Source organism: Eleutherodactylus coqui, chromosome 13, assembly GCF_035609145.1.
Source record: "Eleutherodactylus coqui strain aEleCoq1 chromosome 13, aEleCoq1.hap1, whole genome shotgun sequence".
In the NCBI taxonomy this organism is placed as follows: domain Eukaryota; kingdom Metazoa; phylum Chordata; class Amphibia; order Anura; family Eleutherodactylidae; genus Eleutherodactylus; species Eleutherodactylus coqui.
This window is the reverse complement of record NC_089849.1, coordinates 99,077,442-99,105,328: the sequence shown is the minus strand read 5'-3', so window position 1 is coordinate 99,105,328 and position 27,887 is coordinate 99,077,442. Positions and strand designations below refer to the sequence as shown.

At 46.0% G+C, this 27,887-nt stretch overlaps 1 protein-coding gene across 1 annotated transcript in view; it reads left to right on the top strand.

Annotated features, from left to right (window-relative positions):
* The window catches only part of GSG1L2 (GSG1 like 2), a 78,215-nt gene that overhangs the window by 34,838 nt on the left and 15,490 nt on the right, over nt 1–27,887 (top strand). The window contains exons 2-3 of the mRNA XM_066585856.1: nt 23,062–23,109; nt 25,880–26,032. Coding sequence (XP_066441953.1) covers nt 23,062–23,109; nt 25,880–26,032 — 201 coding nt within the window. The remainder of the gene's footprint in view (nt 1–23,061; nt 23,110–25,879; nt 26,033–27,887) is intronic.

The window sequence follows — 27,887 nt, the reverse complement described above, 5'->3', positions numbered from 1 at the left end:
TACAATGGAAGAATGTTTAATAGTGACCAATAGTGCTACTCCATCTTCAAATCAGATGGAGTACCTGGGTGTGGACGATGCTTGGGGAACGCGGTTTGCAGGAGTGTGTTGTGCCACAGGCGGATTTTTGGTGTGGAATCTTGAGTGGGCATTGCGCTTTTGGATTCCGCAGCAATAACCCTCCATAGCAGGCTATGGAAGGAGGATTTCTCATGTACATGAAAAATCACAGCATGCACCATTTTACTGTGGTTCCCGTACAGATGGCTTCCATTGAGGTCAATGGAAGCTGACTGATCCGCGGCTCATCCACAATTGACATTGCGGACGAGCCACAAATTTTGTGGGGAAAAGCAGGGGACTGGCCAGCACTTCCACACACATCAGCAGTACAGAACTTCAAGACACGGACAGGTACACAGGGTCGCCATCTGCGGGCACAGGGATTCCCCATGCAGAATCTGTGCGTGCCTGTGGACATGAGGCCTTAGTCTGTTAGTTGTAGTGCACCCTGAACACGGAGGTGAACCCCAACACTCTAGACAATGTGCTGCTGACAATGTGGCAATTCTCTGGCAATGGTCGGCCATACTTCTAACAAAACATCATGCCTCATCATAAATACAACGCTGTTTTCTGTTGGTTTGAGGATACGGATGTTCCACAATTGGAAAGAGTCCCGCCTTGAACATCTTTAGGACGCACTGGAAGCTCAGGTTAGGAAATATGAGAGAACTTGCCAGATGTTTACAGGATGAATGGAGGGAAATACCAACCGAAGTGTATCAAACATTAGTGGAAAGTATGCCACGGATACAGAGGCACCTCTAACATGAGGCAACTTGAACCTGTGGCCTCAGGCAGCAGTCTGGCACCTCAGGGGGTAAGAGCTAAGGTTGCCATCCAGCCGGAGTGTCACTGGCCTAGCAGGTCATTTAGGCTGGTATTTATTTTTTGCCGGCTATATAAATGGCTGGCTGGTGAAAAATAATTGTCAGCTGCCAGCCTGCCGGGCAGCACCCTAAACACCTTCAAGCATTTAACTTGCTCTCTCTAGCTCCCGGATGACAGCCTGTGACCTCTCCCCTCTCCCAGCATCTACTTTCCTGCAAGCAGGCCTGTACACCGTGCAGATATAGTGGGTGGAGAGGACACCCTGACTACAGCAGCAGGGCCCGGCCATTGGCCAGGAGCTACACATGGAGTGAGTTAAAGGCTTGGTGCTATCAGGTTGCTGCCTGGCCTGAGGTCCACTAAGGAGAACACTATTAATATTGGGGTCACTAAGGGGGTCACTACTACTACTTGGGAAACCATGGACATCACTTTTATTGGGGGTCTCTAACAAGGGCACTCTTACTACTGAGGCCACTGTAGGAGTTACTATTACTACTGGAGCTATTATGGTGGTCACTTAAAACTGGGACCACAAAGGGGGATGATATTACTACTGGAGCCATTATTGAGGGGGGGTCATTATTACTATTGGGACCACTAACAGGGTCACTATTACCACTGTGGCCATTCACCATTTATCTGCCAATGTTCCAAAATTGGTACAGTGATTCACACAGTTGCTGCCTTGCTTTAGATTTTACAGGTAAACGGTTAAGGGGGTCACTATTACTATTGGGGCCATTAAGGGGGATACTTACTATTAGGGCCTCTACTTGGGGCACTATTACTCTGCCACTTCAGACGAGTCTCTTTTTTTTTTTTTTTTAAATCCCTCACTTAGGAGTTGTCAGAATGAAACTTTGTGTGATTGTAATGTTAATATAAGTAAGTGATTATAATATCAGAGGAAAAGGATCATTTATTATGGAGAACTGACCCCTTGTAGGGAGGCTCTGCTACCGTGTTCTACCATCTCTAGCTTGGATACAAGATGTGGTATGGACAGGCATGGAGGCTCTAGTACCTTGTTGTACCACCTCTAGCTTGGATACAAGATGTGATATGGGCGGGCATGGATGCCCTGTTGTACTGTTTCTAGCTTGGATACAAGATGTGATGTGTGGGCATGGAGACTTTAGTACCCAGTTGTACCACCTCTAGCTTGGATACAAGATGTGATACGGGCGGGCATGCAGGCTCTAGTACCCTGTTGTACTGCATCTAGCTTGGATACAAGATGTGATACGGGCGGGCATGCAGGCTCTAGTACCCTGTTGTACCGCTTCTAGCTTGGATACAAGATGTGATGTTTGAGCATGGAGGTTCTAGTACCCTTTTGTACCACCTCTAGGTTGGATACAAGATGTGATGCGGGCAGGCATGGGGGCTCTAGTACCCTGTTGTACTGGCTCTAGCTTGGATACAAGATGTGATACGGGCAGGCATGGAGGTTCTAGTACCCTGTTGTACCACCTCTAGCTTGGATACAAGATGTGATACGGGTGGGCATGCAGGCTCTAGTACCCTGTTGTACTGCTTCTAGCTTGGATACAAGATGTGATGTGTGAGCACGCAGGTTCTAGTACCCTGTTGTACCGCCTCTAGCTTGGATACAAGATGTGATGTGTGGGCATGGAGACTTTAGTACCCTGTTGTACCACCTCTAGCTTGGATGCAAGATGTGTACGGGCAGGCATGGAGGCTCTAGTACCCTGTTGTACGGCCTCTAGCTTGGATACAAGATGTGATGCGGGTGGGCATGGAGGCTCTAGTACCCTGTTGTACTGCCTGTAACTTGGATACAAGATGTGATATGGGCAGGTATGGAGGTTTTAGTATCCTGTTGTACCACCCTATAGCTTGGATACAAGATGTGATACAGGTGGGCATGGAGGCTCTAGTACCCTGTTGTACCACCTCTAGCTTGGATACAAGATGTAATATGCGGGCATGGAGGCTCTAGTACCCAGTTGTACCACCTCTAGCTTGGATACAAGATGTGTACGGGCAGGCATGCAGGCTCTAGTACCCTGTTGTACTGCCTCTAGCTTGGATACAAGATGTGATACGGGCGGGCATGCAGGCTCTAGTACCCTGTTGTACCACCTCTAGCTTGGATACAAGATGTGATACAGGCAGGCATGGAGGCTCTAGTACCCTGTTGTACCACCTCTAGCTTGGATACAAGATGTGATACGGGTGGGCATGCAGGTTCTAGTACCCTGTTGTACCGCCTCTAGCTTGGATACAAGATGTGATGTGTGGGCATGGAGACTTTAGTACCCTGTTGTACCACCTGTAGCTTGGATGCAAGATGTGTACGGGCAGGCATGGAGGCTCTAGTACCCTGTTGTACGGCCTCTAGCTTGGATACAAGATGTGATGTGTGGGCATGGAGACTTTAGTACCCTGTTGTACCACCTCTAGCTTGGAAGCAAGATGTGTACGGGCAGGCATGGAGGCTCTAGTACCCTGTTGTACGGCCTCTAGCTTGGATACAAGATGTGATGTGTGGGCATGGAGACTTTAGTACCCTGTTGTACCACCTCTAGCTTGGATACAAGATATGATACGGGCAGGCATGGAGGCTCTAGTACCCTGTTGTACGGCCTCTAGCTTGGATACAAGATGTGATGCGGGTGGGCATGGAGGCTTTAGTACCCTGTTGTACTGCCTGTAACTTGGATACAAGATGTGATATGGGCAGGTATGGAGGTTTTAGTACCCTGTTGTACCACCCTATAGCTTGGATACAAGATGTGATACAGGTGGGCATGGAGGCTCTAGTACCCTGTTGTACCACCTCTAGCTTGGATACAAGATGTAATATGCGGGCATGGAGGCTCTAGTACCCAGTTGTACCACTTCTAGCTTGGATACAAGATGTGTACGGGCAGGCATGCAGGCTCTAGTACCCTGTTGTACTGCCTCTAGCTTGGATACAAGATGTGATACGGACGGGCATGCAGGCTCTAGTACCCTGTTGTACCGCCTCTAGCTTGGATACAAGATGTGATATGGGCAGGTATGGAGGTTTTAGTACCCTGTTGTACCACCCTATAGCTTGGATACAAGATGTGATACAGGTGGGCATGGAGGCTCTAGTACCCTGTTCTACCACCTCTAGCTTGGATACAAGATGTAATATGCGGGCATGGAGGCTCTAGTACCCTGTTGTACAGCCTCTAGCGTGGATGCAAGATGTGATATGGAGGCTCTAGTACCCTGTTGTACCACCTGTAGCTTGGATACAATATGTGATATGGGGGCATAGAGGCTCTAGTACACTGTTTTACTGCTTTAGCTTGGATATCAAATGTGATACAGAAAACATGGAGGCTCTAATATCCTGTTGCATGTAAGCTAGAGGCAGTACAACAGGGTACTGGAACCTCCATGCCTGCCCGTATCACATCTTCTATCCAAGCTAGAGGCGGTACAACAGAGTACTAGAGCCTCCATGCCTGCCTGTATCACATCTTGTATCCAAGCTAGAGGCGGTACAACAGCGTACTAAAGCCTCCATGCCCGCCTGTATCACATCTTGTATCCAAGCTAGAGGCGGTACAACAGAGTACTGGAGCCTCCATGTCCGTCCGTATCACATCTTGTATACAAGCTACAGGCGGTATAACAGGGTACTAGAGTCTCCCCTCAAGGGGTCAGTTTTCCACAGTAAATGAGCAGTTTGCTTTGATATTGTAAGCACTTACTTAGAGAAAGTTACATTTGATTCTGAGTGATTGTAACATTGATATGACAATTTCTAGAGAATGTTTGTATCAATCTGAACACATTTCAAAGAAAGCCCCAACAGTCCAGCATTTGTTCATAGATCGCTCCACTACCCAAGGAGGTTACAGAAATAAAGGGGTTACATAAACTTCAGATATAGTTGCATCGAAATAGTCAACAAGTAAACAACTTGCTCTCATTTTATTGCCATATTTCTATAATTTTCATCTTTGCTCTGGGGCTCCCTGTTCCATAACCTCCATTGGTCTCTTCTCCCCTTACTACAGCCGGATATATAAGCCAGGCCTTACCCTGAGACTAGTCCATTAATGCTCCAGGATTTTAATATCTGAAGTTATTGAGTTCACAGGCTATAATGGGCTGAGCTATTATAACAGTAGGTTTTGTATTTTCATTTTCCCTATGCGCATATTAAAGCAGCTGGAATAATTGTCTTCTGTGAGTCCTAATCCCCATAACCCTCAGATATCCAGCTCATATCTCATCACAGCATGCATTATAGATGACTAATATGAGCAGAGTAGCTAGCCTCGAAATCCTGAAGGCATTATTACTGGGAATGTTGTGGAGCTCAGATTATCCACATCCTCTTCTGGGTGGATATAAGAACATCATAGCTGTCTGTTGGCATGAAGACTAGAACTCTCCATTCTTTCGTCTAATATCTGGTCTACCTTCAAAGGAAGGTAATAGTCCAACCACACGAATGGCTGCTCTTTGCTGGACAAGAAACTAGACTTTTAGGCTTGACTTTGGATATGAGAAGTAATATATGGAGAATAGCAGATAGTGAGCAGCCAAGTGTGATTATCATAGGGCCAAGAATTCACCATAGCTGGGCAATCTGTGAAATTTGACATGCCGATCCTATAGGATGCAGTCTTATAGATTTTTATGGTAACGAATTTGTAAAAAGAGCTTGCTAGCTAGAACTTGCAGAAAAGAGATATATGCCCATGTTGCAAATACTTGTTTCATTGCCATAACAACAAATTCACCCAAATCACAACCACGAAAAGACAAAAGGGTCAAGGAAAAGAAGGGAGCAAAGGGGGTGGGGAGGGGATTCCAGGCATTACCTCCAGGTAATTGCCTCCTTTTAGTGTTAAGACGTCTTAAACGTTTTACTCACAGGTACCGTCCTGCAGCCACGTGGTCAGTGTGGGGGTATTCAGAATGTCTGTCCAGACAGCCTATGTGCGATAGAAACCCTCATAGCCCTCTGAGTCCATGAGTCTAATCTACTCCATATGATTAATCTCTATCACCTCACCCATGTACTACTGGGTACCGCTTTACTAAGCTTCCAAAATCTGGGTATTATCTGTCTTCAATAAGCCCAATTTGAGCAATGTGGTGGGCCCGGGAGAGATGGACAACACTGCCAGCTCCAGTGTTAGGGCTATTTGCTCTCTGTTCACTTTCCATATAGGCGCATTACAGCCTGCCACAATGGTGTCACCATCGGACACACTCACCAGATATGAAGCATTGATCCCACCTCTGCCCGGCACTTCCTGCAAGCCTCCGAGGTCGTCGGGCGGGAAAAACCTGTGCAGTTCTCCACAGTCATGTACCATTGCGAGATCATTTTGAAATTTACCTCCTGGAGTTTGCTAGATATGTTTTTTTTTTGTGTGTGTGTCAACTGGAAGGCTATGCCCCAGAGCTCCTTGGGGAAGGACCTACTCAGTGCCTCCTCCCATGCCCCTATCCACCTCGGGAGGGGACTGTCCAGGCGCTTCTCTCGCAGCTGGTTGTAGAGCAACGAGACTGTGTGCCTAGGCACCTCCGTAGTGCAACACAGCTGTTCAAAGGGGGTAAGCTTCAGGTTCCAGCAACATTGCGGTCTTATATTCCCCATATGACTACGTATTTGTAAGTATTGCATTCAAGAGCGCAGGGGTATCCTCCATGTTCCACACAGGTCTGTCAGGGGTCACAAGTCTTCCGCTCCTATCAGCTCCCCCACTCTTGCCTCTGTCTCCTTCTGCATGAACCCCAAGCTGCGTAGACTGAGTGTGGACATGAACTATGGATTCCCAATCAAGGGGGTAAGAGGCCCCGGAACCGAGATCCCACATCCCCCCCCCTCTCCATGCTCTGAGTAAGGTGACCATCATGGTCGAAGCCCCCATCCTTTCCCAATTGATTCTCCCCAGAATCCAGAAGGTCCCGCGTGTCTCAAAGGGGTTTGCCGCCCCTTTTTAAGGATACCTATAATTTGTCTGACCCATTGTGAAACAAGTCTAATATGCAGGTTCCTATCACAGCTCTGTGGTACATTCAGAAGACCCACTTTCCCCGTTCTTTCTGCTTGGTCAAAGTCTTATAACGTAGTCTTTTAGAACCCCCTTTCCAAATGAATTTGAGTAACCGGCCTCGAAACTAATCAAAAAAGAACCCGGGTGGGCAGCACGGTGCAGTCTGGAAAATATAGAGCAGCTTCGGGAGTATGTCCATTTTAATGGCACTAATCCTACCAAACCACGACATAGGGACACCCGCCCAGCCCTCCAGATCCTTTCCAAGGGACGACAGAAGCGGTTTGTAGTTTAGCTCATATATCTGAGTTGGATCTGCCAGGATCTGGACTCCTAGATATTTGATTGCTTTATACTCCCAGAGAAACGGGAAGGCCACCGCCAGTTCCATCCTCTCCCTCTGTGGGATTTAGATATTTAATATTACAGATTTTTATTACTTTTCCCAACAATGTTTCTTAGTGGTTTCCTCTTGTCATCAGGATAGGGCCTTTATGGTTAATACTTCTGGAAATTTCATGACCAAGTGAAGGCAATTACAGCAACATCAAGGCCAGTAAGAATACAGGAGCACAATGAGTGTATGGGGTTTTAGTTGTTCTCTTGTTTGTGTTGGTGGATTATCTCATTCTTTCCTTTCCTTTTCCTTTCCCTCATGTCATTGGGATAGGGTTCTTAAATATAGGCCTTCAAGTGCCAGGAGGAATAGAGGAGCACAATATGTACTCTATGGTGCTTGTCCTCCTCATGTAGAAGATTGCTGATATGACATGCTTTTTCAGAGAGTCCACCTGGGTCGTTCTCAAATGTCTACTTGTCTTCTACATGGAGGTGAACTTTCTTATAATGCCCATCATAGGATGAAGCCCTAGTCTGCTTCTCCAGAAAGGAGGTCTGACAGAAGGATCTATCTGTCTTGACCAAGAGTGCCAGTACTTTTCTTCTACCACTTCTAGATTGCTTATTGTTCACTTCCACAAGGGGCCATAGAAAATATCTTGGTATCTTATTTTTTTGATGAAGATATCTTGTAGCTTTTCCATACTCTGGTTATGACCAGTGCATGCTGGGAGTTGTTTGGATTGCATACTGCATTAAAAAATGTACAAAAATTTGCATCAATAATTTAGCTCTCTGTGAATTATGAGTGAAGGAACGGTGACTGCAGGTCCCATGTTCAATCACCAATAGGGTCAGGGGGTCAATGGATGGATGTAATATAAGAGATCTCTTCTGGAATGGAAGTGTCACTAGTAGTCTCCAAGATGAATCAGGAGCGGAGAATAAGCGTTATCTGCAAACCACTTTTATGCTAATGCTCATCAGACAAGGTCTGCCCCCATCCTGGTGTGTTAGTTTCAACTGACATTGTATATTAACCACCAACCCTCTCAACTACCTATATATACATATACTCACCAGGTGCATATTGTATAGCAGCTCAAGTGTTAACTTCTGTATTTCCACTGTTAGAACATTATTTTTCTGTGTTCTATAGAATAAAATAATTCTATCTCAATCATACACTTTTGAGGTAGCAAACCAATTCAAACTGCTTGACACATCAGAAAAGCACAATATACAGTCCACAGTTATGGAAACATATGTCGTGGCCCAGAACACCATCCTGGTCCCCTCCATAAATGTCATCCATGTATTGTCTCATGTGGATGCACTGTGCAAAGTTGTCTTGTCTTTTTTTGTATGTGTTGCACAGCTGCAGCATCTGAAGGGTTAACTGATAAAATCATTGCCTGTCAGCTCTGCTGCTGAATGTATCTATTCTACAGTGTCATGTGGTAAAAGTGAGGATATAAATGTGAGTGTCTGAGAGCGGGAAGGGAGTTCTGTCTTCAACCTGTGAGTGTTGTCTTGTTCAGGGACCCAAGAGTGCGAACACAGAGCCGCATAGAAGCACCTTTAGCTTCCATGTAGGTGAAGATGATAGAAGAGGAGCGACATCCCGTAGTGCTTGGCGTGTGGATGTGAAGGAGTGAGTCCCAGCAACAGAGAGAGCAACTCCCAGCTTTCTGAAAACAGGTACCCGTTCACATCACAGGCTTTTCCTGTGTGGCTGTCCATCATTAGGATCACCGCACAGAGGTACTCTAGTGAGACACCGACGCATTCGCTGAGCGCGGTGTATATTTGCTAAGCCTCCTGAATAATTCCTCCTTTTTGGAGTGCTCCCAATCCAGGACTGGTGACCTATAAATAACGTGGACTATAGGGCCATATTGATCCTGTGTATCCTCCCTACCTCTGAGCCATAGCCTGTCAGTACGTAAAGAGAATTGTACCTTTTATTACCTGCTGTTCAAGTTCATTTCAAGTAAGTTATACCGGGCCTTAACCGTTCCTAAGGACCCAAGGTACTATACACAAGTCTCTGTGTTTATTACTCCGCCGCATAGAATAACGGGGTGTAGAAACGGTGGCGTCACGAGTGATATCTACTACAACCCCCCCTCATACCCTTTATTGGCACTCCCAGCCAAAGGAGTGTCGAAGCTTGGCCGGCAATCTACACTGGCCTTGACAGCGTGTCATCCCTCCAGAACCAAAGCATGGTAACTGCCACCGTGACACGTCAGCACTTAACCCCCTCAGCTCTTCACATTAGCCAGGTGCCCAGAGTCACCCTTCTGGGGTGTTGCATAGCCAGTAAGCATCTCTTCTATAAGAAGCAGGAAAAACGATGCTACTGGTTGTCCAAGCAAACCCTCAGAATAGCTGATAAAAGAACCGCAAAGATGTCTGTCAGCAAAGACAAAGTTAGGCAACTAAATGCCGATTTTCAGCGAGGGGCAAGGAAAGCTAAGGAAATGGACTGGAATGAGCATTGCAAACAATTCGAAGCAGAAGCCATGAAAGGCCCTGACTGAATGACCAACAGAGTATCAAGGATAGGTGGAGGAAATACTCACAGGAACTATATGCCTGCAACCACATACCTGGACCATTGCATGAGGTGGAGCCTGTGGACCGGGAGACCTCCATTATGGAGTCAGAAGTGATTATGGCAATGAAACAACTAGCCAAAAATAAAGCACCAGGCATAGTAACAACGGCAGCGCTATTGCTGCCAGTACCAGTGAAAACCATCACAGCGCTGTGCCAGGCAGTATGGGGATTCACACAATCGCCACAGGACTGGAAAAGATCTGTCTTTATCCCTCTACCAAAGAAAGGCAACTCCCAGAATTGCTCCAACTACCGAACAATAACCCTCACTCCACATGCAAGCAAGACCCTTTTCAAAATTATACAGGAAAAACTGAGATCCGTAGTTGATGCAGCGCTCCCTGATGTGCAGACAAGATTCTGCCAAGGACGCAGCACCCGCAACCATATTGCAATGGACCATGGAAAAGGCTAGAGAAAAGCAAAAGAATATCTATATGGGCTTCGACTATATCAAGGCCTTCGACAGCGTAGACCATGACAAGCTATCCTACAAGGTCCTACAAGAGCTGGGTGTATCGGCGCATCACTCATGCTGATCTAATCACTTTATACCAATCAAGAAGCCACTGTGAGAACACCGTATGGGGACACGGATTGTTTAACCCAGATGTGGAAGTGATCATGCAGAAAAATGAATCTAGACAAATTGAAAATCGGGGGGAAAATAGGTGGAAGAAACATCAACCATCTGTTATGCAGATGACACAACTCTGCTAGCAGAAACCGAGTAGGTCTGAAGCAGCTGATATGTATGATTAAAACAAAGTGAAATAATAGGAATCTACCTGAATTTAAGAAAGACTAAAATTATGACAACTGCCAAAAATGGCCAAATTCAAATCAAAATCAACAAGGCCATAGAATGCGTGTGACACTTCATCTTCTTGGTTCAAAAATTGACCAGGCTGGAGAATCTGTGCCAGAGATAAAATGTAGAATAGCATTGGGGGTGAAGCACGATGCTAAACATAGACAAAATCTGGAAAACTAAGGATATCGGCAACTAAACCATTATTTTCCCCATAGCCATGTATGGATGTGAAAGCTGGACTGTGAAAAAAGCTGATAGAAGGATTGATGCGTTTGAGCTGCGGTGCTGGTGAAAGCTGCTGCGTATACCCCGGACGGAGAGTAACAAACAGAGGTCCTTAATTGTATAAGACCCGATATATCACTGCAGGCAAAGATGACCGGGCTCAGGCTCACGAAGGGCGAAAGGTGGCACTTAAAACAAAACATGGCTACCTTAACGTTTCTTAGCATCTCTCTATAACACCGCGCTCAGGTACCACCAATAATATGCAGACAGATGGCACATGGTACATAGCACTTTATCTCTAGCGGTAGCAAGTCATCTGTAGGATATTAGGGCATAGGCCTCTATTGACATTGCTTTGCATGAAACCGACCTTTTACACCCCGTAAGAGGTAACTTTTTCACACCCAAAACACCAGGTCCCTTAGACACCACAATTGACCTCACGGTCTACTCAGTACGTTACATCTGCTTTCTCGCATTACCCCTCTTCAGCAGAAGGTGTTGCACTCCATACTCAGGTGGCTTGTTGCACTCTTACAATACCAGTTTACTGTTTCCTATATAACGATTACAAATCACAACATACCACATCCTCACATAACTACAAGACTTTGCACTATGCAGCATTAACTCTCGAAACGCTGGCGTCATGGATTCTAGTCCCAAAGGTCCATAACATCTCACCCTAGCCAGCATTCCTGAGGACACCAGTGCACTTACACAGCTGCTATTGATCACTTTGGCAACAATTGGCCTCTCTTGTTGCATGACCTGATCATTCTCCTAATTTCCATGGCTGACTACCACTTGAACCTCTAGACCAGTGGGACCCTTTTTAGTCCATATCCCAGCAGCTCCGGTTGCCACCACGTAAACTACAGTCCTTGCCTGGTCATTGTTCACTGTGACTGAGGATGAGCAGCACACAATTCTGCTCCATCGGTGATTTGACTCTCCCACGCTCTGATGGCGCACACAAAAACCTTATAAAGCCAAGATGGCTGCTAGCAAATTCTCCAATGCCTCGCATGGACCCCCTTACAAGGTGAAGAGCCAGACATGCAGTAATAAAGTTGAAATAACTTCACTCCAAGGAAGGTGCAAGGCTTAAAAGGGTTGTGCCAAGTTCTAAAGTTATCCACAGGATGGGTCCAATCTCTAGGATCCCCACTAATCCCAAGAACATGGGTCCGGTTGGTTCCTGGGTGAATGGAGCAGAGGTTGCGCAGGCTTGCTGATGCTCCATTCACTCCAGTGACTGCTGGAAATGTTTAAACTCTGTAATCCCTGGTGGTGTAACAGAAATGAATGGATTAGCAGATCGGTGGGGGTCATAGTGATCTAACCCCTACCATCATAAAATATCCCCTAGCCTGTAGGTAGGAGATAACTTTATAAATTGGCACACCCCTTTTTAGTGGTTACAGATATAATCAGGTACTTAGGTTGGCGACTAAAGCTTCTTAAAGACAGAGAACTTGACAATATAGGGTTAGGTAACTTCCTTTCGGGGATACAGGATGGAATTGAAAGTGCCTTGGCTCTCGTGGAGAAGGGGTGGAGATCTTAAAGGACAGGGTTCAGTTTTCCACCTTGGCAGAAGGAAGGGCCTTGCCTGGACAGCAGGTCATCAGTTGAACATCAAGGACATGCCCACCAAGGAAAGCTTGGCTGGCAATTAAAATGATGTGGAACTCAATGGACTTTTAGAGGTAATTAAAGAGGGTTGTCTGATTTGATTGCTTTTTGAAAATGTAATGTCAGGTGGCCTAAATTAACAAGTCAAGCAATACTTACCCATCCTAACCCCCCCCCCCCCCACCACCACCACCACCACCCCAATCCAGTGCTGCAGGCATGCTGATCACCCAGTCTTTGTTGACAGCAGAAGTCAGGTGATTGCTGCTTGCCAATCAAAGGGCACAGCCTGTTCTTCTGGCATCAGCACTTCCATCTTGGTTAGCATGGTGCCAAGAGTTCAAAACGGTGATGCCGCAGCCTCTGACAGGCAGACAGTGGTCACCTGACATGTGCTATCAACAGAGACCGGGTGAATAGCGGGGCTGCAGCGCCAAATCACCAGGGCTGAGGACGGGCAAGTACTGCTGGAGTTATTTTAGTCCATCTGAACCTGACATTCTGTTTTCAAAAAGTAACCAGACGACCCCTTTAATATATTTGATTACCTGGCAAGACCTCTTATTTTCTGCCGTATTGTTTATATAACGCTGTGGTTAACACCCCCCCCCCCCCCCATCTACTTAAAGGTTAATTGTTGTCATAGGCATTTATTTAGTAGCATTTAGTGAATTTACATAAGTGGTTATAGTGAAAAAGGGCCTTGCCTTGTGCTTTCTACTGACATCGCTCAGTCCACCTGGCAAACCCAGTGCACTAATTGGACTGCAGCCTCTAAACTATGCGCCATATTTGTACGTGTAACTACCAAACTCTGTACCTCGAAAAACTATAACCATTAAGCTCAGTCACTGCACCCTCCTTGAGTTGGGGTTCAAAACTGAGTCAAGGGCCACACATAAGAACTGACCATCTTCAATCCCTATCCTCTTACATATCTAGCATCGAAAGCTGCATTCACACTTCCATTGGGGCTGTGAGTTATAATTCCGTCTCTGTTTCGCTTTTGGAGCTGAGAAGCGGAATTAAAATGGAAATGTTTTTTTTTTTCCCCATTGATCTCAGTGGGTTTAAAAAAACACTGAAACCAGACAGAAAGCTTTCAGTTTGCTTCTGCTGTTAGGTTTCCATTTTTTTAGCTGAACAAATGGCGCTTTCCGTTTTATTAAAACCCGTTGAAATCAATGGGAAAAAAAACCCAAATGTTTACTTCTGTTTTAATTTGGTTCCTAAGCGCTAATGGGATTGTGAATACAGCCAATGAGACAATATCCTGGAGTATATAACCATATAGCTCCATATCAGGGGGCAAACTAATCTGATCAGCTTCTATGAAGAGGTATGATCCAGACTGGACCGGGAAGACACATTGGGAAAGACACAAATGGGAAACCACTGGGGACACCGACATGGAAAAGGACTTGGGGTTTTTTAGTTATCTGTAAGCTTAAGTGGAGCAACCAGTGTCAGGCAGCTGCTGCCAAGGTAAATAGGATCATGGGATGCAACAGAAGAGGTCTAGGGGCGCATGACGAGAACATTATTCTTCCTCTTTACAAGTCACTGGTCAGACCACACATGGAATATTGTGGACAGTTTCGGGCATTGGTACTCAAGAAGGACATATCAGAGCTTGAGCGGGTACAAAGGGGGGCAACTGAATTAATAAATGGATGGACTACAATACCCAGAGAGGTTATCAAATTGGGGTTAGTTTACCCCTTTCATGTCCCAGGGTCATTGATGCGCCTGCATCCAGGTCAGTCTGCAATTCTAGTATTCCCATGTTCAAAAAAAATTATAGCTTTTTTATTTTTCAGGTAACCTGTCTACATATAAGCGTGTTTTTTACAGGATGAGTTGTATTTTTCATTTAATCTACCATATAATGTAGTGGAAGACTTACAAAATGTCTAAGTTGGGGAAAAAAACAATTGCACCATTTTTTTTCGGGGGGGGGGGGGGGGGGGTATTTTTATGTCATTTCTTTATTCTGTGGGTCAGTATGGGTACAGCTTCACCAAATGTATATAGGTTATCTATATGTATTGTGGGAACCTGAGCATTACTCACTCTCGGAGATTGCCATCTTCTCCATTCAGGATGGTTGGCACCATATACATAAAGGCTCAGGACCACCAAATTACTTCGAATTCTGGCTTCCACCAGTTTTATTTCATACACAGCCAACACATACTGGAACATAATACAATTGCAGGGTTCACAACCTGCAGGGTTCCTGTCACTATCCCCCACTCAGGGTGTCTGGAGGGCATCCTCCTCTGTCTGACCTTGTGATGGGCCCTAGTCTGGTCTGCGCCAGACCCAGTTCCTAATGCAGCCTCTGTCTCTGGCTTATAGCCAATTCCCCTTCCCCTCTATTGTGGCAGGAACTAATAGGCTTTCCTCCCTTCCTGCCACACCCACAGGTGTCCTCTCATTTCTGATTCAAGAATGCCCGTCTGCAGCCCCCTGCAGGCCATTCTGTGTAATGCCCTTTTACTGTATGTATGTATATAGATAGATACCCTTAATAAAAAAGAGGAAGTATTGCTTTCTGCCACCATCATCTACCCCCCATATTTTTTTTTCTATTTCTCCGTCGATAGGGCTGTGTAGATTGTTTTTGTGGGTTGGCCTCTAGTTTGTAACCGTACCATTTTGGGGAACATAAGATTTTTTTTTATGGCCTTTTACTTTTTTTTAATCATGGGGGATTAATAATTTGATCTTTTAATAAACTAGGCTGTTACGTATGAGCTCAATCTGATTGAGGCTGTTATGGGTCGGAGTCAGAAACAGGCAATTTCCATGATATGATTTCTTTTACCAGTTTGGATATTGGGAAATTCGATGATCGCTTGCACATTATTGCTTTTCACTATTACTGTTGCAGCACAGGCCATCAATATTTTGTCAATTTAACGCTTACATGTCTATATAGAGGCATAGCTGGTGAAGGTAGCACTAGTCCATAGTGACAAAACTGCATGCTTTTTGCGATGTTGGACCCCTCCTGCCTTGAGCTCTCACGTATTTACCTCCTATCTTAAGAAAGAGAACAATTGCACCACGGACTTCTGAAATTTGGAGGCACACAAAAAAAATCTTGTCTTTTTATTTCAATCCACAATAAAAGGTTCCATATATATTCAGATGTCAGCAGAAGTGTAGCGACGTTTCAGGCAACAAGTCCTTTATCAAGCTACGGAACAAAAAAAATGTGTCAGTGAACCACATATACAATGTGCTAATTAAAATAAAAACTTATTCTGTGTTCCATTGATGGGGTTCTTGAATAGTTATATAGGGGGGAATGGACATGTTATTTGTATAGCGCCAACGTATTCCGCAGCACTTTCAGGTAATTTAGTTTTTTTTTATTACTCCCACCCCCCAGCAAGCTGGGTACTCATTTTATCGACCTCTGAAGTATGGAAGGCTACCTGACCCATGCAGGGATTGAACCCACAATCTTCAGGTCATAGGTTCTTATATGTCTCTTTGGCGTATACTCTGTCGAAGTTCCATGTGATGCGACGAGTTATACGGGAATGAGAGCGCACATATAAAAGTAACCTCAAGCCAGTACGAGAACTACTAGGACCGTAAATAATAACATGATCCACATTAAGGATATTCGTCTTACTAGATGCAAGGGTGAAATGAATAGATAGAATATTATTCCCTATTTTGCAGTTCTATCTTCCAATTGGTGAGTATTTTATTAATTTTTCTTGCGTTGTCCACTAGATGGCGCTCTGTGTTCCTTCCCATTTCTGTGTTTTCCTCTTTTTCTATTTATTTTTTATCCATCTTGATTCTGTCACTATTTGTTGATTGGCTCAACATTTTGTGCGCTCTGCGGTTTTTCCTTCTATCCCTGACCTGCTGACCCCTGATGGTAAATGGAGTGTCGCACATATCTCAGTGTGGATCATGGTAAGATCATTATTTCCGGTCCTAGTAGTTCTCGTACTGGTTTGATGTTACTTTTATATGTGCGCTCTCATTCCCGTATAACACGTCGCATCACATGGAACTTCGACAAAGTATACGCCAAAGAGACATGAAAGGCCTTTTTCCTATATGGCTTAGTCTCTGTTGTGTTCCATTGATGGCTTCTTAGTTTTTATTTTAATGAGCACATTGTATATGGGGGTCGCTGACATGTTTTTATGTTTTGTTCTCTAGTTGGCTGACTGAAACGTCGCTACACTTCTGCTAATATCTTGAGAAATGTCCTTCTGATCATATGTGGAAAATGTTATTGTGGATTGAAATAAAAAACAAAATTTTTTTATTTTTATTTTTTTTGTGCATCCAAATTTCAGGAATCCGTGGTGTGATCGTTCTCTTTTTAAGATAGGGGGTATATGGAGGCACAAAACTTTAGCATCTTGCAGAAACAGTCTCTGAGCACTTTCCTAAACCAGCAAGTAACAGCAACAAGTTTCTATTGCGCAGTATGACGCTCGCAGTCCAGCAGAGACGGAACTACGGTTGTAGGAGCCATGGTGGCTGCTTCAGGTCCCCCAAAATCAGGGCTCCCGGGGCCCCCAGAACATAACGCACTGAGCTAGTCGGCATTAGACCTTCCTACTGATGTTGGATAGCCTTAGTGCATTCTCAGGAGACGGAGGAGTTGGGTTGCTTTCACACCGGTGTTAAGGTCAGTTCAAGGTTTCCGTCTTTCTGCTCCATTTTTGGAGGAGAGAAACAAATAAAAGGGGGGGAAAACAGATCTGTTTTTTTCCTCATTGACTTCAATGGAAATTCAAAAGAACGGAAAGCAAATGGAAAGGCTTCAGTTTACCTCTTCAGTCAGATATCCATTTTATTGGATGGTCAAATAACGCTGCAGACTGCGCTAATTTCCCATCCAAAAAAACAGAACGCTCACAGGACGGAAGCAAACTGAAGCCTTAACCATTTATTTTCCTCTTTTATTTTTAAACCCCGTTAAAATCAATGGGGAAAAAACTGCATCTGTTTTGTTTTATGTAATTTTCTCTCCTTCAAAAGTGGAGCAGAGAGATGGAAACCCTGAACTGACCCTAACGCCGGCGTGAGAGCAGCCTTAGTTTGGTTCGGTGCCTGTAGCAGTGCTCAGGCCTGATGGACATGGTGTAGCACACCATAGAAGCCGTCTTGAGGGAAGGGTAGCAGCAGTCTAGAGTCTAACTAGGAGGAGCAGGACCTTCTGTGACATCATTGTTGCTACCCCTCCTCCCCCACACACACACACACACACGATAATACGTCTTAAAGGGGTTGATCCTCCAGCTCACCTAAGGATTCTATGGAGGGTAGCCGCCACCACTCACAGGTTTCCTTCTGGGTGTAGCTCACTTGCACTTTTTCTCACGCTTGGGGCTCTTTCACACCAGCGTATATCGACCCATCTGATGCATTGGTTTGTAATGCATCAGTTCAGATGGGCGTATTTCCAATGTGTAAAAACGTCTGGCTCGCAATGATAGCGCATACGATGCACATTACGGATGGACGTTTTTATGCCAGCGAGAAAAGATAGTTCTGAAACTATCTTTAGACGGAATACAATGGTCGCTGCTATAGATTCCTATGGGAGCCAATGATAGCGGCCAGAGAAGGGAAGTGGGAGGGAGTTGAGCAGCGTGACTGCTAAACTTCCATCCCCTTCGCTCATCCTCCCCGCCCCCTTGTCGGCAGCTCCCATAGGCTGGAGCAGAGAGGGACTAGTTCTGCTAAATTCCCGTCCCCTCCCCTTGTCGTAAGCCGGCAAGGGGGTGGGAGTTTAGCATAGCTAGATTCCCATCCCAGGCCTACAGTATTCCGGGGTTGCGGAGTATATAAGCCGCTGCCTCGGCCGTCTGAACAGGTGTGAAACGGGAGTTGCAACTGTGACTTGGTCACAGCTGCCTCGTGTTCATGTGATTTTTGGCAGTGACATGGCCAACCGAAAATCATTGCACCCGCGTGAACGAAGCCTTAGGCCAGCTTCACACTGGCAGGAAAATTGCATGATTTTCTCACGATGCGAGAGTGATAACGCAGGATCAAAACCAATGATTTTCAAGGGTTTCACTCTCATTTGCGATGTGTTCTCTCCTCCGATGCTGTGTGTGAAAATAAATTGCAGCATTTCCTATCTTTCTGCATTATCGCCCATTGTCTTCGACGGACCAGCAGCAGCGCCGCCTCCATAGAAAACAGGAGAACAGCGCGATCTCCTGCTGCGGCTATGACAGCTGTGCGGGGGATTCCTTCTGCCCCACAGTTATGCAAGGCAGTTTTCAAGGTTTCACATGGATTGCAAGGGCAATATTGGGTCATGAATCACTGCCTGGTATCACTCTCGCCAGTGTTAATCCGGCTTTTTTTTTTTTATTGCATAGCACGAACTTGCAATTTTCTTGAAATGTTTCTTTAACATTAGAAAGTCCTATTGACCTTTGCGTTAAAAAATCGTGTCAAAATCGCAAGAGGCAACAATTTTTTGCAAGAAAAAGCAGCGCTGACACGATTTAGCAGTGATTTTCTCGCGGCAATATCGCAGTCAACCATGTAAAGTTAGCCTCAAAGGCACCTGAGTTGTTTAGCGCTGAGCTCTGTTATTGGCTGCTGCCCCTGTGGCATCCAGTAAACCAGACGGGACTGCAGCTGTAAACAGAGACCAGAGCGGGGACTGGGTATTGCCATAGGACACTGCGGGATCGGGGAGAGGTTCGTATAGGACAATTTGTTATGTTGTTCAATGGGGAAGTGGTTGTACTGAGATGGAACAACTCAGACAACCTCTTTAGGGTTTGGTCTCTCACCAGTGACAATGTTAGAGCTGCTCCTCCAGCAGTACAGAGTGCTCTGCTTCCCCAGCCTTACAGTTTTCTTGCAGCTCACTATAGACTATCTACAGTGATGATCAGAGGCGTAACTTGAAGCTCCTGGGCCCCAATGCAAAATCTGGAATGGGGCCCCCAACTATAATGCTTTAGTCATAGTACTGGGCTCCCTATATAGAGAAGAGAGGCCTTATGGGCCCCCTAAGGCTCCTGGGCCCAGGTGCAACCGCATCCCCTGCATCCTCTATAGTTACGCCCCTTATGATGTTCCATTCAATTGCATCCGATCTTCGGTCACTCCATGGATCAATGTTCTCCATGCGTTTGTCTTTCACGGCTTCTTTCAGTTCACTGTTTGACATGGTGGTGGCCTCGATTGTATCTTGCCATCTTGTTCTTTGTCGTCCTGATCTTCTCTTTCCACTGACCTTGCCGAGCATCAGTACTGTTTCCAGTAAGTTAGCGCACATTACATGGCCAAAAAAAGAGAGCCGCTGTTTGAGGATTTTGCCCTCTAGTGATATTTTTGGTTTGCCGCGATCTAACACTACCTTGTTTGTGTCATGGCGGTCCAAGGTATCCGCAGCATTCTCCTCCAGCACCATAGCTCACACTCATCAATTTTCCTTCTATCTGTTTTCCCGAGCGTCCAACTTTCGTAACCATACGCCGTTATGGGAAAGACGATTGCATGGACCAGTCTGGTTTTTGTTGCAATGCTAATATCCTTGCTTTTCCAGTCCTTGCATTGCATTCCTACCAAGTTTAATCCGTCTCTTGATCTCTGGTCCAGATTGCCCATTGCAAGCGATTTTCTATCCAAGGAAGATGAAATCTTGGACCGACTCGACTTCTTCGTTGATAGTTATGTTCCCTGTACCGTTTCCTACTGCGATCATGGCTTTCGTTTTCTTGTTGTTGCGTCCCATGCGTTTGCTTTCCTTCTGCACTCATTGGGTAAGGCATTCCAGGTCCCTCTCACTTTTCGCCAGCAGGGTGGTGTCATCTGCATATGGGAGGTTGTTGACATTTCTCCCACAGATTTTGACTCAGATTTCTAATTTGTCCAATTTGCATTTGTAACATGCCCCCGGCCAAGGGACCATGCAATGCAATCTAAGTATGTCTGCAGGTGAAGTCAAGACCCACACCCAATGGCTTAAAGCACATGTGTCAAACACAAGGCCCGCGGGCCGAATCCGGCCCGCTGCCTTGTGTTATGTGGCCTGCTGACCACTGCAGCAATTACCAGCTGGGGTGCCACAGCTCCCCGCTGGTAATCACGCCGGCAGCGCTGAACCCAGAGCACACTGACATCAGTGTGCAGCAAGGATCTTCCTCCCCGAGTCCCCTGCTCTTCAGTTCCGCAGGAGAGGACTCGGGGAGGAAGCGTTCCGGGCTACACACTGACGTCAGTGTGCATCCGGGAATCAGCGCGCAAAGAGGAAGAACGGCGCTGACAGCAGGGAGGAGGTAAGTAGATGGGTTGGGTTGGGGGAGGGGGTGCTTAGTATTGTTAATGAAAGGGCTTATTACTGGGGGGGGTGGTTATTGTTACTGAGGGGGCTTATTACTGGGGGGTCATTACTGGGGGGGCTTATTATTGTTACTGAGGGGGCTTATTATTGTTACTGAGGGGGCTTATTACTGGGGGGTTATTGTTACTGAGGGGGCTTTTTACTGGGAGGGGGCGTCTTATTGTTGCTGGGGGGCGTCTTATTGTTGCTGGGGGGCGTCTTATTGTTGCTGGGGGGCGTCTTATTGTTGCTGGGGGGCGTCTTATTGTTGCTGGGGGGCGTCTTATTGTTGCTGGGGGGCGTCTTATTGTTGCTGGGGGGCTTCTTATTGTTGCTGGAGGGCTTCTTATTGTTGCTGGGGGGGCTTCTCGTTGCTGGGGGGGGCTTATTACTGAGGGGGGCTCATTACTGAGGGGGGGGCTCATGACTGAGGAAGGGGCTCATGACTGAGGGGGGCTTATTATTACTAAGGGGGTCTTATTACTGAGGGGGGCTTATTATTACTGAGGGGGGGGTTAATGATGCTATGGGGGTATTACTACTGAGGGGGTTAATATTACTAATTGGGCCACTGTGGGGGTCATTTATTTTTACTGGGGCCGCTATCAGGGTCACTATTAAGGCTCATTCACACGGGTGTAATTGTATTTCGGTTGCGCAAATACGCTGCGTATTTGCGCTATCAAAAATCGCTTAGGCATGTATATTTGCATTTGCTAAAAACGAACGCACGTGGGCCCATTGAAATGGTGCGCAAATATGCAGTGAATACATAGGTTTCCTGCGCATTCACCACGTATTTGCACGGCCCATGCACACGGGCGGAAATTCTGCAGCGGGATTTCCCGCAGAATTTCCTCCTGTGGAAGCTGCCATAGGATTGCATTAGAAAGCGCAATCCTATGTAGACGGCCGCGATTTGTCCACACAAAATCTGGCGCAGAAAACAAACCACGGGATGCTCTATTTCTGTGTGGGTCTCGCAGAGCCCCGCACAGAAATGTCACTCTCCGGCCGCTGGCTCCGCTCTGCGCATCGCCGGCTGCCCTGCAGCCGGCACATCACAGAACTGGAGCCGCGGGAGCAGGTAAGTACCGCGCTGGTTCCTGCAGGGGCGCGGGTCGGGTCCCACTGCGAGAATTCTCGCAGCGGGATCCGACCCGGCCGTCTGCAGGCGGCCTTACAATCGGCCCTTTGAAGGTCACCATAAGCCTGATGCGGCTCTCGGTGAAAATGAGTTTGACACCCCTGGCTTAAAGGTAAAGTGTAGTAACCTTTTCATCAATATTACAGTGTACAATTATGTAAATAAAAGTAAAATGCGTAAGCCATAAATACAACACTGAGGCAAATCCGCTAAGAACCCACTACAGTACAGAGCGGAGGAAAAGCAGAACTACCATATAAACCCTGACTATATAATCGCACAGGGTGCTACAAGAATCATGTTACGGCACAAGAGATTGTACACCCATGAAAAGTGATGTGATTTTATTGGCAAAAAAGGACAAACTACTTAAAAGCAATTAAAAAGCATGAAATACTTGGAAAAGGTTAGAACCAACAATATAAAAGACAGATACAACCACGGTTCCAGATACAACTTATGTTCATAAGAAGGCAAAGTATCCAAAATCCCAGGGAGCTCCCACAAGATAAAGTAACCTTATAATATAAATACATCAGAAGCGTCCTGTAGGACTAAATACAATAACGTGCATAAATCATATAATGCAACCAGAGCTGAATACAGTACAAGCCAGGAGATCTGCAAGGGGACCGCGCAGCGAGACCTCAACGAGCAATAGGCTGGGGAATCAGTGTTACCCAAAAGAGTCAAGTGCCGTCAGGGAGCCATAGGGTATATTGCTGTGGATGGAGACCCCGCGTGTATCGCTACTGGCGGAGCTTCATCAGCAACGATACGCGTGGTTCTATCTGTCCTTAATTATATTAGTGGTTTGTAACTTTTCCCAGTACTCCGTGCTTTTAGTTACTTTTAACTTTATGCAACAGTTGAAGCATCCAGTGCTGGGCGGATGGGCGCAGGCACTTAGTATCCGCCCTCTTATAATCTCATCTGTATATTTATACCATATCTATCTGGCTCAGAGTTTTTCTATATTTCTGTTAATCTTTTCCTGTTTTATGCTTTCCAGGTGAGAAATGTCGCAGTTTCATTACCCTCACGCCCCCTGCAGATCGAGGTGAGCTTTTTTTATTGTGTTTCTTACAGTATTTGTTCTTCTAAAAACAGTAAAGTCTTGCAATTGAAGAATGAGTAGTTTAGTAGCCGGGACACAACTGATCAGACATCTGCTGTATACTATGTGTTTCAGTCATACAGACTTTATTTACATGTCATTTACTGCCACCTAGTGGCATTCCTCAGTATGCAATACCCAATCAGTACTAAATGGGTAAGGAAGGAGGTTCCTTCAATCAGGTACCATTTGTGCCTATGGAATGATATATTCAATAGGACCCTATTTACTGCACCTCTGATTTTCAATATTGGTTACATCATTAATGGGCAGATTTGTCATTCAGGATTCTGGGAAAGATGAGTGGTGACTGTCAGATATAATAATTGCTATTTGACTGCTCGCCAGTTTCACCAGATAACATTATACCTGAAAACGGCTGCATAGTATTTCCCCATCTTGACAGATCTGAATGATGTGGATTTAGCACAGTACTGCTTTCCATATTCCCTGTTCTGGATTGTATTCTTGTGCTGTACAGTAGGCACACCCACTGCATAGTTGCACTCCTCTTCCAGTACAGGGCAGCTCTGGCTTCCCTACTTGCTGACTATGCGGACAGGAAACTAATTACATCCATTCAGCTCCTCTTTTTTGACCAGAAACTTCCATTAACTGGAATAAAAAATGTTTATTTTTCTTCAACCGCGGCACCAGCCGTCCCCCGTCCCCCCGGTGAGTGGTGTTTATGGCACTGGAAACAATCTGCTTCGATGTAACATCAGAATTGCCATTTACATTGTGAAAGGCGCAGTAATCAGTCTGAGGGAACTGAATGCCCTGTAGCTGAACAAAATCCATTTCTCGTATTCGCCAGACCCAGCCGCAGTTGCATCGAGACCTTCAATCCCCCTGCTGGTTGGAGGCCCATCCACAACCTGCCCTGGGACATGCAATGATTAAACTGGACTGTATACAGCAGCCTGGTGTAGAGTAACGATCTCCCAGGATTATCACTGCAGGTTATTACATGACGGGAGGCTATTAGACCTTGTTAATTAGTCTATGCGGCTGTAACCTGTGAAGTGTCCCTGTAAGCCTCCGCTTATGTCCCTCCTGCTTTACCACTGTGCTCTTATGTGAAAATAAAGGGCATCTTAGCAAAAAACAAAGTCAGGGGTCGCTCATCCCAGCGTGCCGCCTGCGTTTAGGCTTTCCGTTTTTGGAGCAGAGTCAGGATTAAACGGTTCCATTTTTACCCCGTCGCTTTCAATGGTGTTTTCAGTTTGCTTCTATCCCGTTAGGCTTACGTTTTTTAGCAGAACAAATAGCGCAGTCTGCAGAAATAACAGAAGGGAAGTAAACTGAACACCTTCGGCTCACTTACCATTTTTAAAAAATCTCATTAAAATCAATGGAGAAAAAACGTAACTGTTTAATTGCTGTGTCATTCTGTCTGTCTGCTCCAAAGGTGGTAAGCCTGAACACAGGCTGAACGCTGGTGCGAACGAGCCCTTATATAGTTTATAACTGTCGTATGCTTCCTCTACTGGGCCTCTACGCTGAGATATTGGACAAGATAGGGATATATGTCCATCCCTGTCGGTTGCAACTTGCGCACAACTTGTGTGTGTGTGTGTGTGTGGATAGATATAGATAGATAGATAGATTATAGTGTATGTATACATAAAAAAAACTATATATATATAATTATTATAGCCCGTGAATCTGAGCTGTGGAATACAAGCCAAACTTCTGCACAAGAGCACAGTAGAATGTAAGACCGGCCTCCCATGAGTACATGCACAAGAACGCTCACATAAGCGCAATGCATTTGCACTATGAAGATTGCGCTTTTGAGCATGTTCTGCATATTACTGTACTTTGTGCTGACTGGGACATTTTTACTTGGGCCCAAATTAAATAGCAATTTAGACTAATTAGTTCTTGATGTGCTCTCTTTCCCTCAAAATTGCACGGATAATAATTGTGCATTCCCCTTAGACTGCTCTGGGGCTTTTGTGCGCAAATGCACACAAAAATAGAGCATGTTGTGTTTTTTTGTTTGTTTGTTTTTTTTTAACGCAAGCGGAATGCGCACATGAAAAAAATCAATTGTTTCTATTTTCTGCATATTGTGTGCGCAAATACGCACGCAAATAAGTCCGTGGGAAGCCGTCCTAAGTAATGGCTTTTTAACATCTGATACCTGTGTAATAGCGCATCATGCTGCGCAATTGCACAGAGAAACGAGCACAATTGGAACTAATTAGGCTGCACAGCCTTTTCAAGTCTCGCGCCCGTGTGCAAGCTCCCAGTCGGCACGAAAAGTGCAGTAAAAGACGCACAATAAGCAAAATAAGGCTCCTTTACGGCACAGAGACATTGCGCTTCTTCGGATATGCTCATGGGAAGCCGCCATTACAGTCGGAAAAAACTTTGCAGTTGAAGATAAGCATGCTGCGGACTTTCAAATAAACAGTTTACTTGATTTGTCGCCAAATAGAACATTTTCCCTCTCGGTGAGTAAATCTGCAGAAAAATGAGCACTGGAACAAAAGCCACCGGCAAAATGACTCTGCGAGGTTTGATCGTACCGGTGAAGAAAGATCAGGTTAGATTACCCTGTCATTGTATGTAATCTGCAGTCCTAAGAGCAGTGGAGCAGACATGACCTCCGAGATGTTGTGTAACGGCCGGTAGTCCGCCATAATACATGTAACTTCGTACATTCTCTCCACCGTGGTAATCATGTTCCTTGGTCTTTGTGCAGGTGTCTTGTGGCTCTCCATCGTGGCCGAGGTTCTGTATATCACATTGCTTCTCACCGGAGTCAGCCTCATGTCGGTGGAAGTTTGTTATTACACCTCCGTTATTGATGGCCTCAAGCTCAATGCCTTTGCAGCCATTTTTACTGTCTTATCAGGTGAGACGCCCTGAGATCACAGCTTCTTCACACTTTGATGTTCAGATGCTTTTCATTGGTGTTTGGATGACGTTTAGTGAGATGCCGTCATCCGGGCCTCCAATGTAGATAACATATATCCAGGACAATGTGCTCTTTTCCACTTTGAGTGGATATACCAGTGGGAAGACGGGGGTAATTTATGAAATGGGACTCCAGGAAAAGTAAAATTTCCAAAAACATCAGCAGGTCACCAAAAGAGGAACCAGTTGTTTTATGCGTACTGGGTGCAAAGTGTTTCAACAAAGTTTGGCTTTCTTTTTGGAACATATAAGAGCTATAGTCTACACAGTGAACAATAGCTGACAACAGCCGTGTGACTGTGGGATCTACATCTACAAAGTCATGGGATGACAGAGGGACATATGATATAAGGGGCCCTGTGCAGCACATTTTTCAGGTGGTACCAACACACAACACAACCATCTCCATAGTCGTCTTCGATGTTGGTTGATCTCTCTGAATAAGTCTTCACAACAAACACTCTTTCCCTCCGACATCATGACAGCATACACCTGGAGGTTGCTCACCTGCTGACCTGATGGGACAGGAAGAGGCAGAACATAAAAAGCACCTCCCCTCCACCAAACACCAGTGCTTTTCCTGTCCCTCCAGGACAGCAGCGGCAGAGCTCCAGCGATGCTGTCCCATGCCGGAGGTTCCAGGACTTACCGGCGAGCGGCGGCATCTCTTCTGGCAGCCCCGGTTGCCCCAGTGGGAAGTACCTCATCTGGGAGCTAACCGGGGACTGCGTGGGCCTGGGTCCAAGGACGGGCTTTCCGGCACCACTGCGGCCGTCATTCAGGCGGCGGCCGCCATCTCTAATCATCTTCTGGCAGCCCCGGTTGCCCCAGTGGGAAGTACCTCATCTGGGAGCTAACCGGGGACTGCATGGGCCTGGGTCCAAGGACGGACTTTCCAGCACCACCGCGGTCGTCAACCAGGCGGTGACCGCCATCTCTGGGTCCCGGCTGTAGCGGGCGGAACACAAGGAGTGTGACGCCAGACGCTCCGCAAGAGGGCGTGGCCTCGATGGAGCGCACAAAGGGGGCGTGGCCTGGCGCGGCTTGGCGCCAGATTCCAAATTTAAAGCCCCTGCACCAGGGGGAGTCGGCTGGTGTTTTGTTTTTTCACGCTAGGAATCGATTCTAAGGACAGGAATGGATCCCACAAGCGCAGGATGTCGGCCAAGAGAGGACCCAGAGAATCTCCAAACTGTAAGTGGTCCTGTGGGCCAACCTACAGACACCTGCACTACACTTCCCTTACTAATAGAGCTCTCCCTTGTCATATACGACAGGGATACTCAAAAACCTAGGGAGGCTAGGAGGAGAAGTAAAAAGCGTCCTGTATGCTTACAAAACTTGATGACTCCTATTCTAAAACATTATGCGCTTACTGCTCAGCGAAAATTCTGCAGGAAGAAAAATCTTCCCCCATGTCTGAAATCCAGTCAGTTGTCCGGGAAGAAACAGTCCTACCTCTCGGACCTCCAACCAGGGCCCTTAGGGGCCACAAGAGGGTCTGCTCCGGCAGTGTTAGAGTCCGACTCTGACATGGCAGAAGATTTCGATCTTGTAGATCTTGGAAGTGTCGCAGGGAGAGAAAAAATATCTCGTTTTTGAAAAAAACGCTAACAGAGAAACCTTGCACTGTGCAGGACGTCATGTTGCGAGTCTGCTTCCACAACGTAAATCTACATTCCCTGTAAACGCACACTTAAACCATTGATCCTTAATGATTGGAATTGTATGGATCAAGCTCCGTTAATTTCTAAAAGAATTTTAGGAGTGTCCTTTATTTGCAGACAATGAAG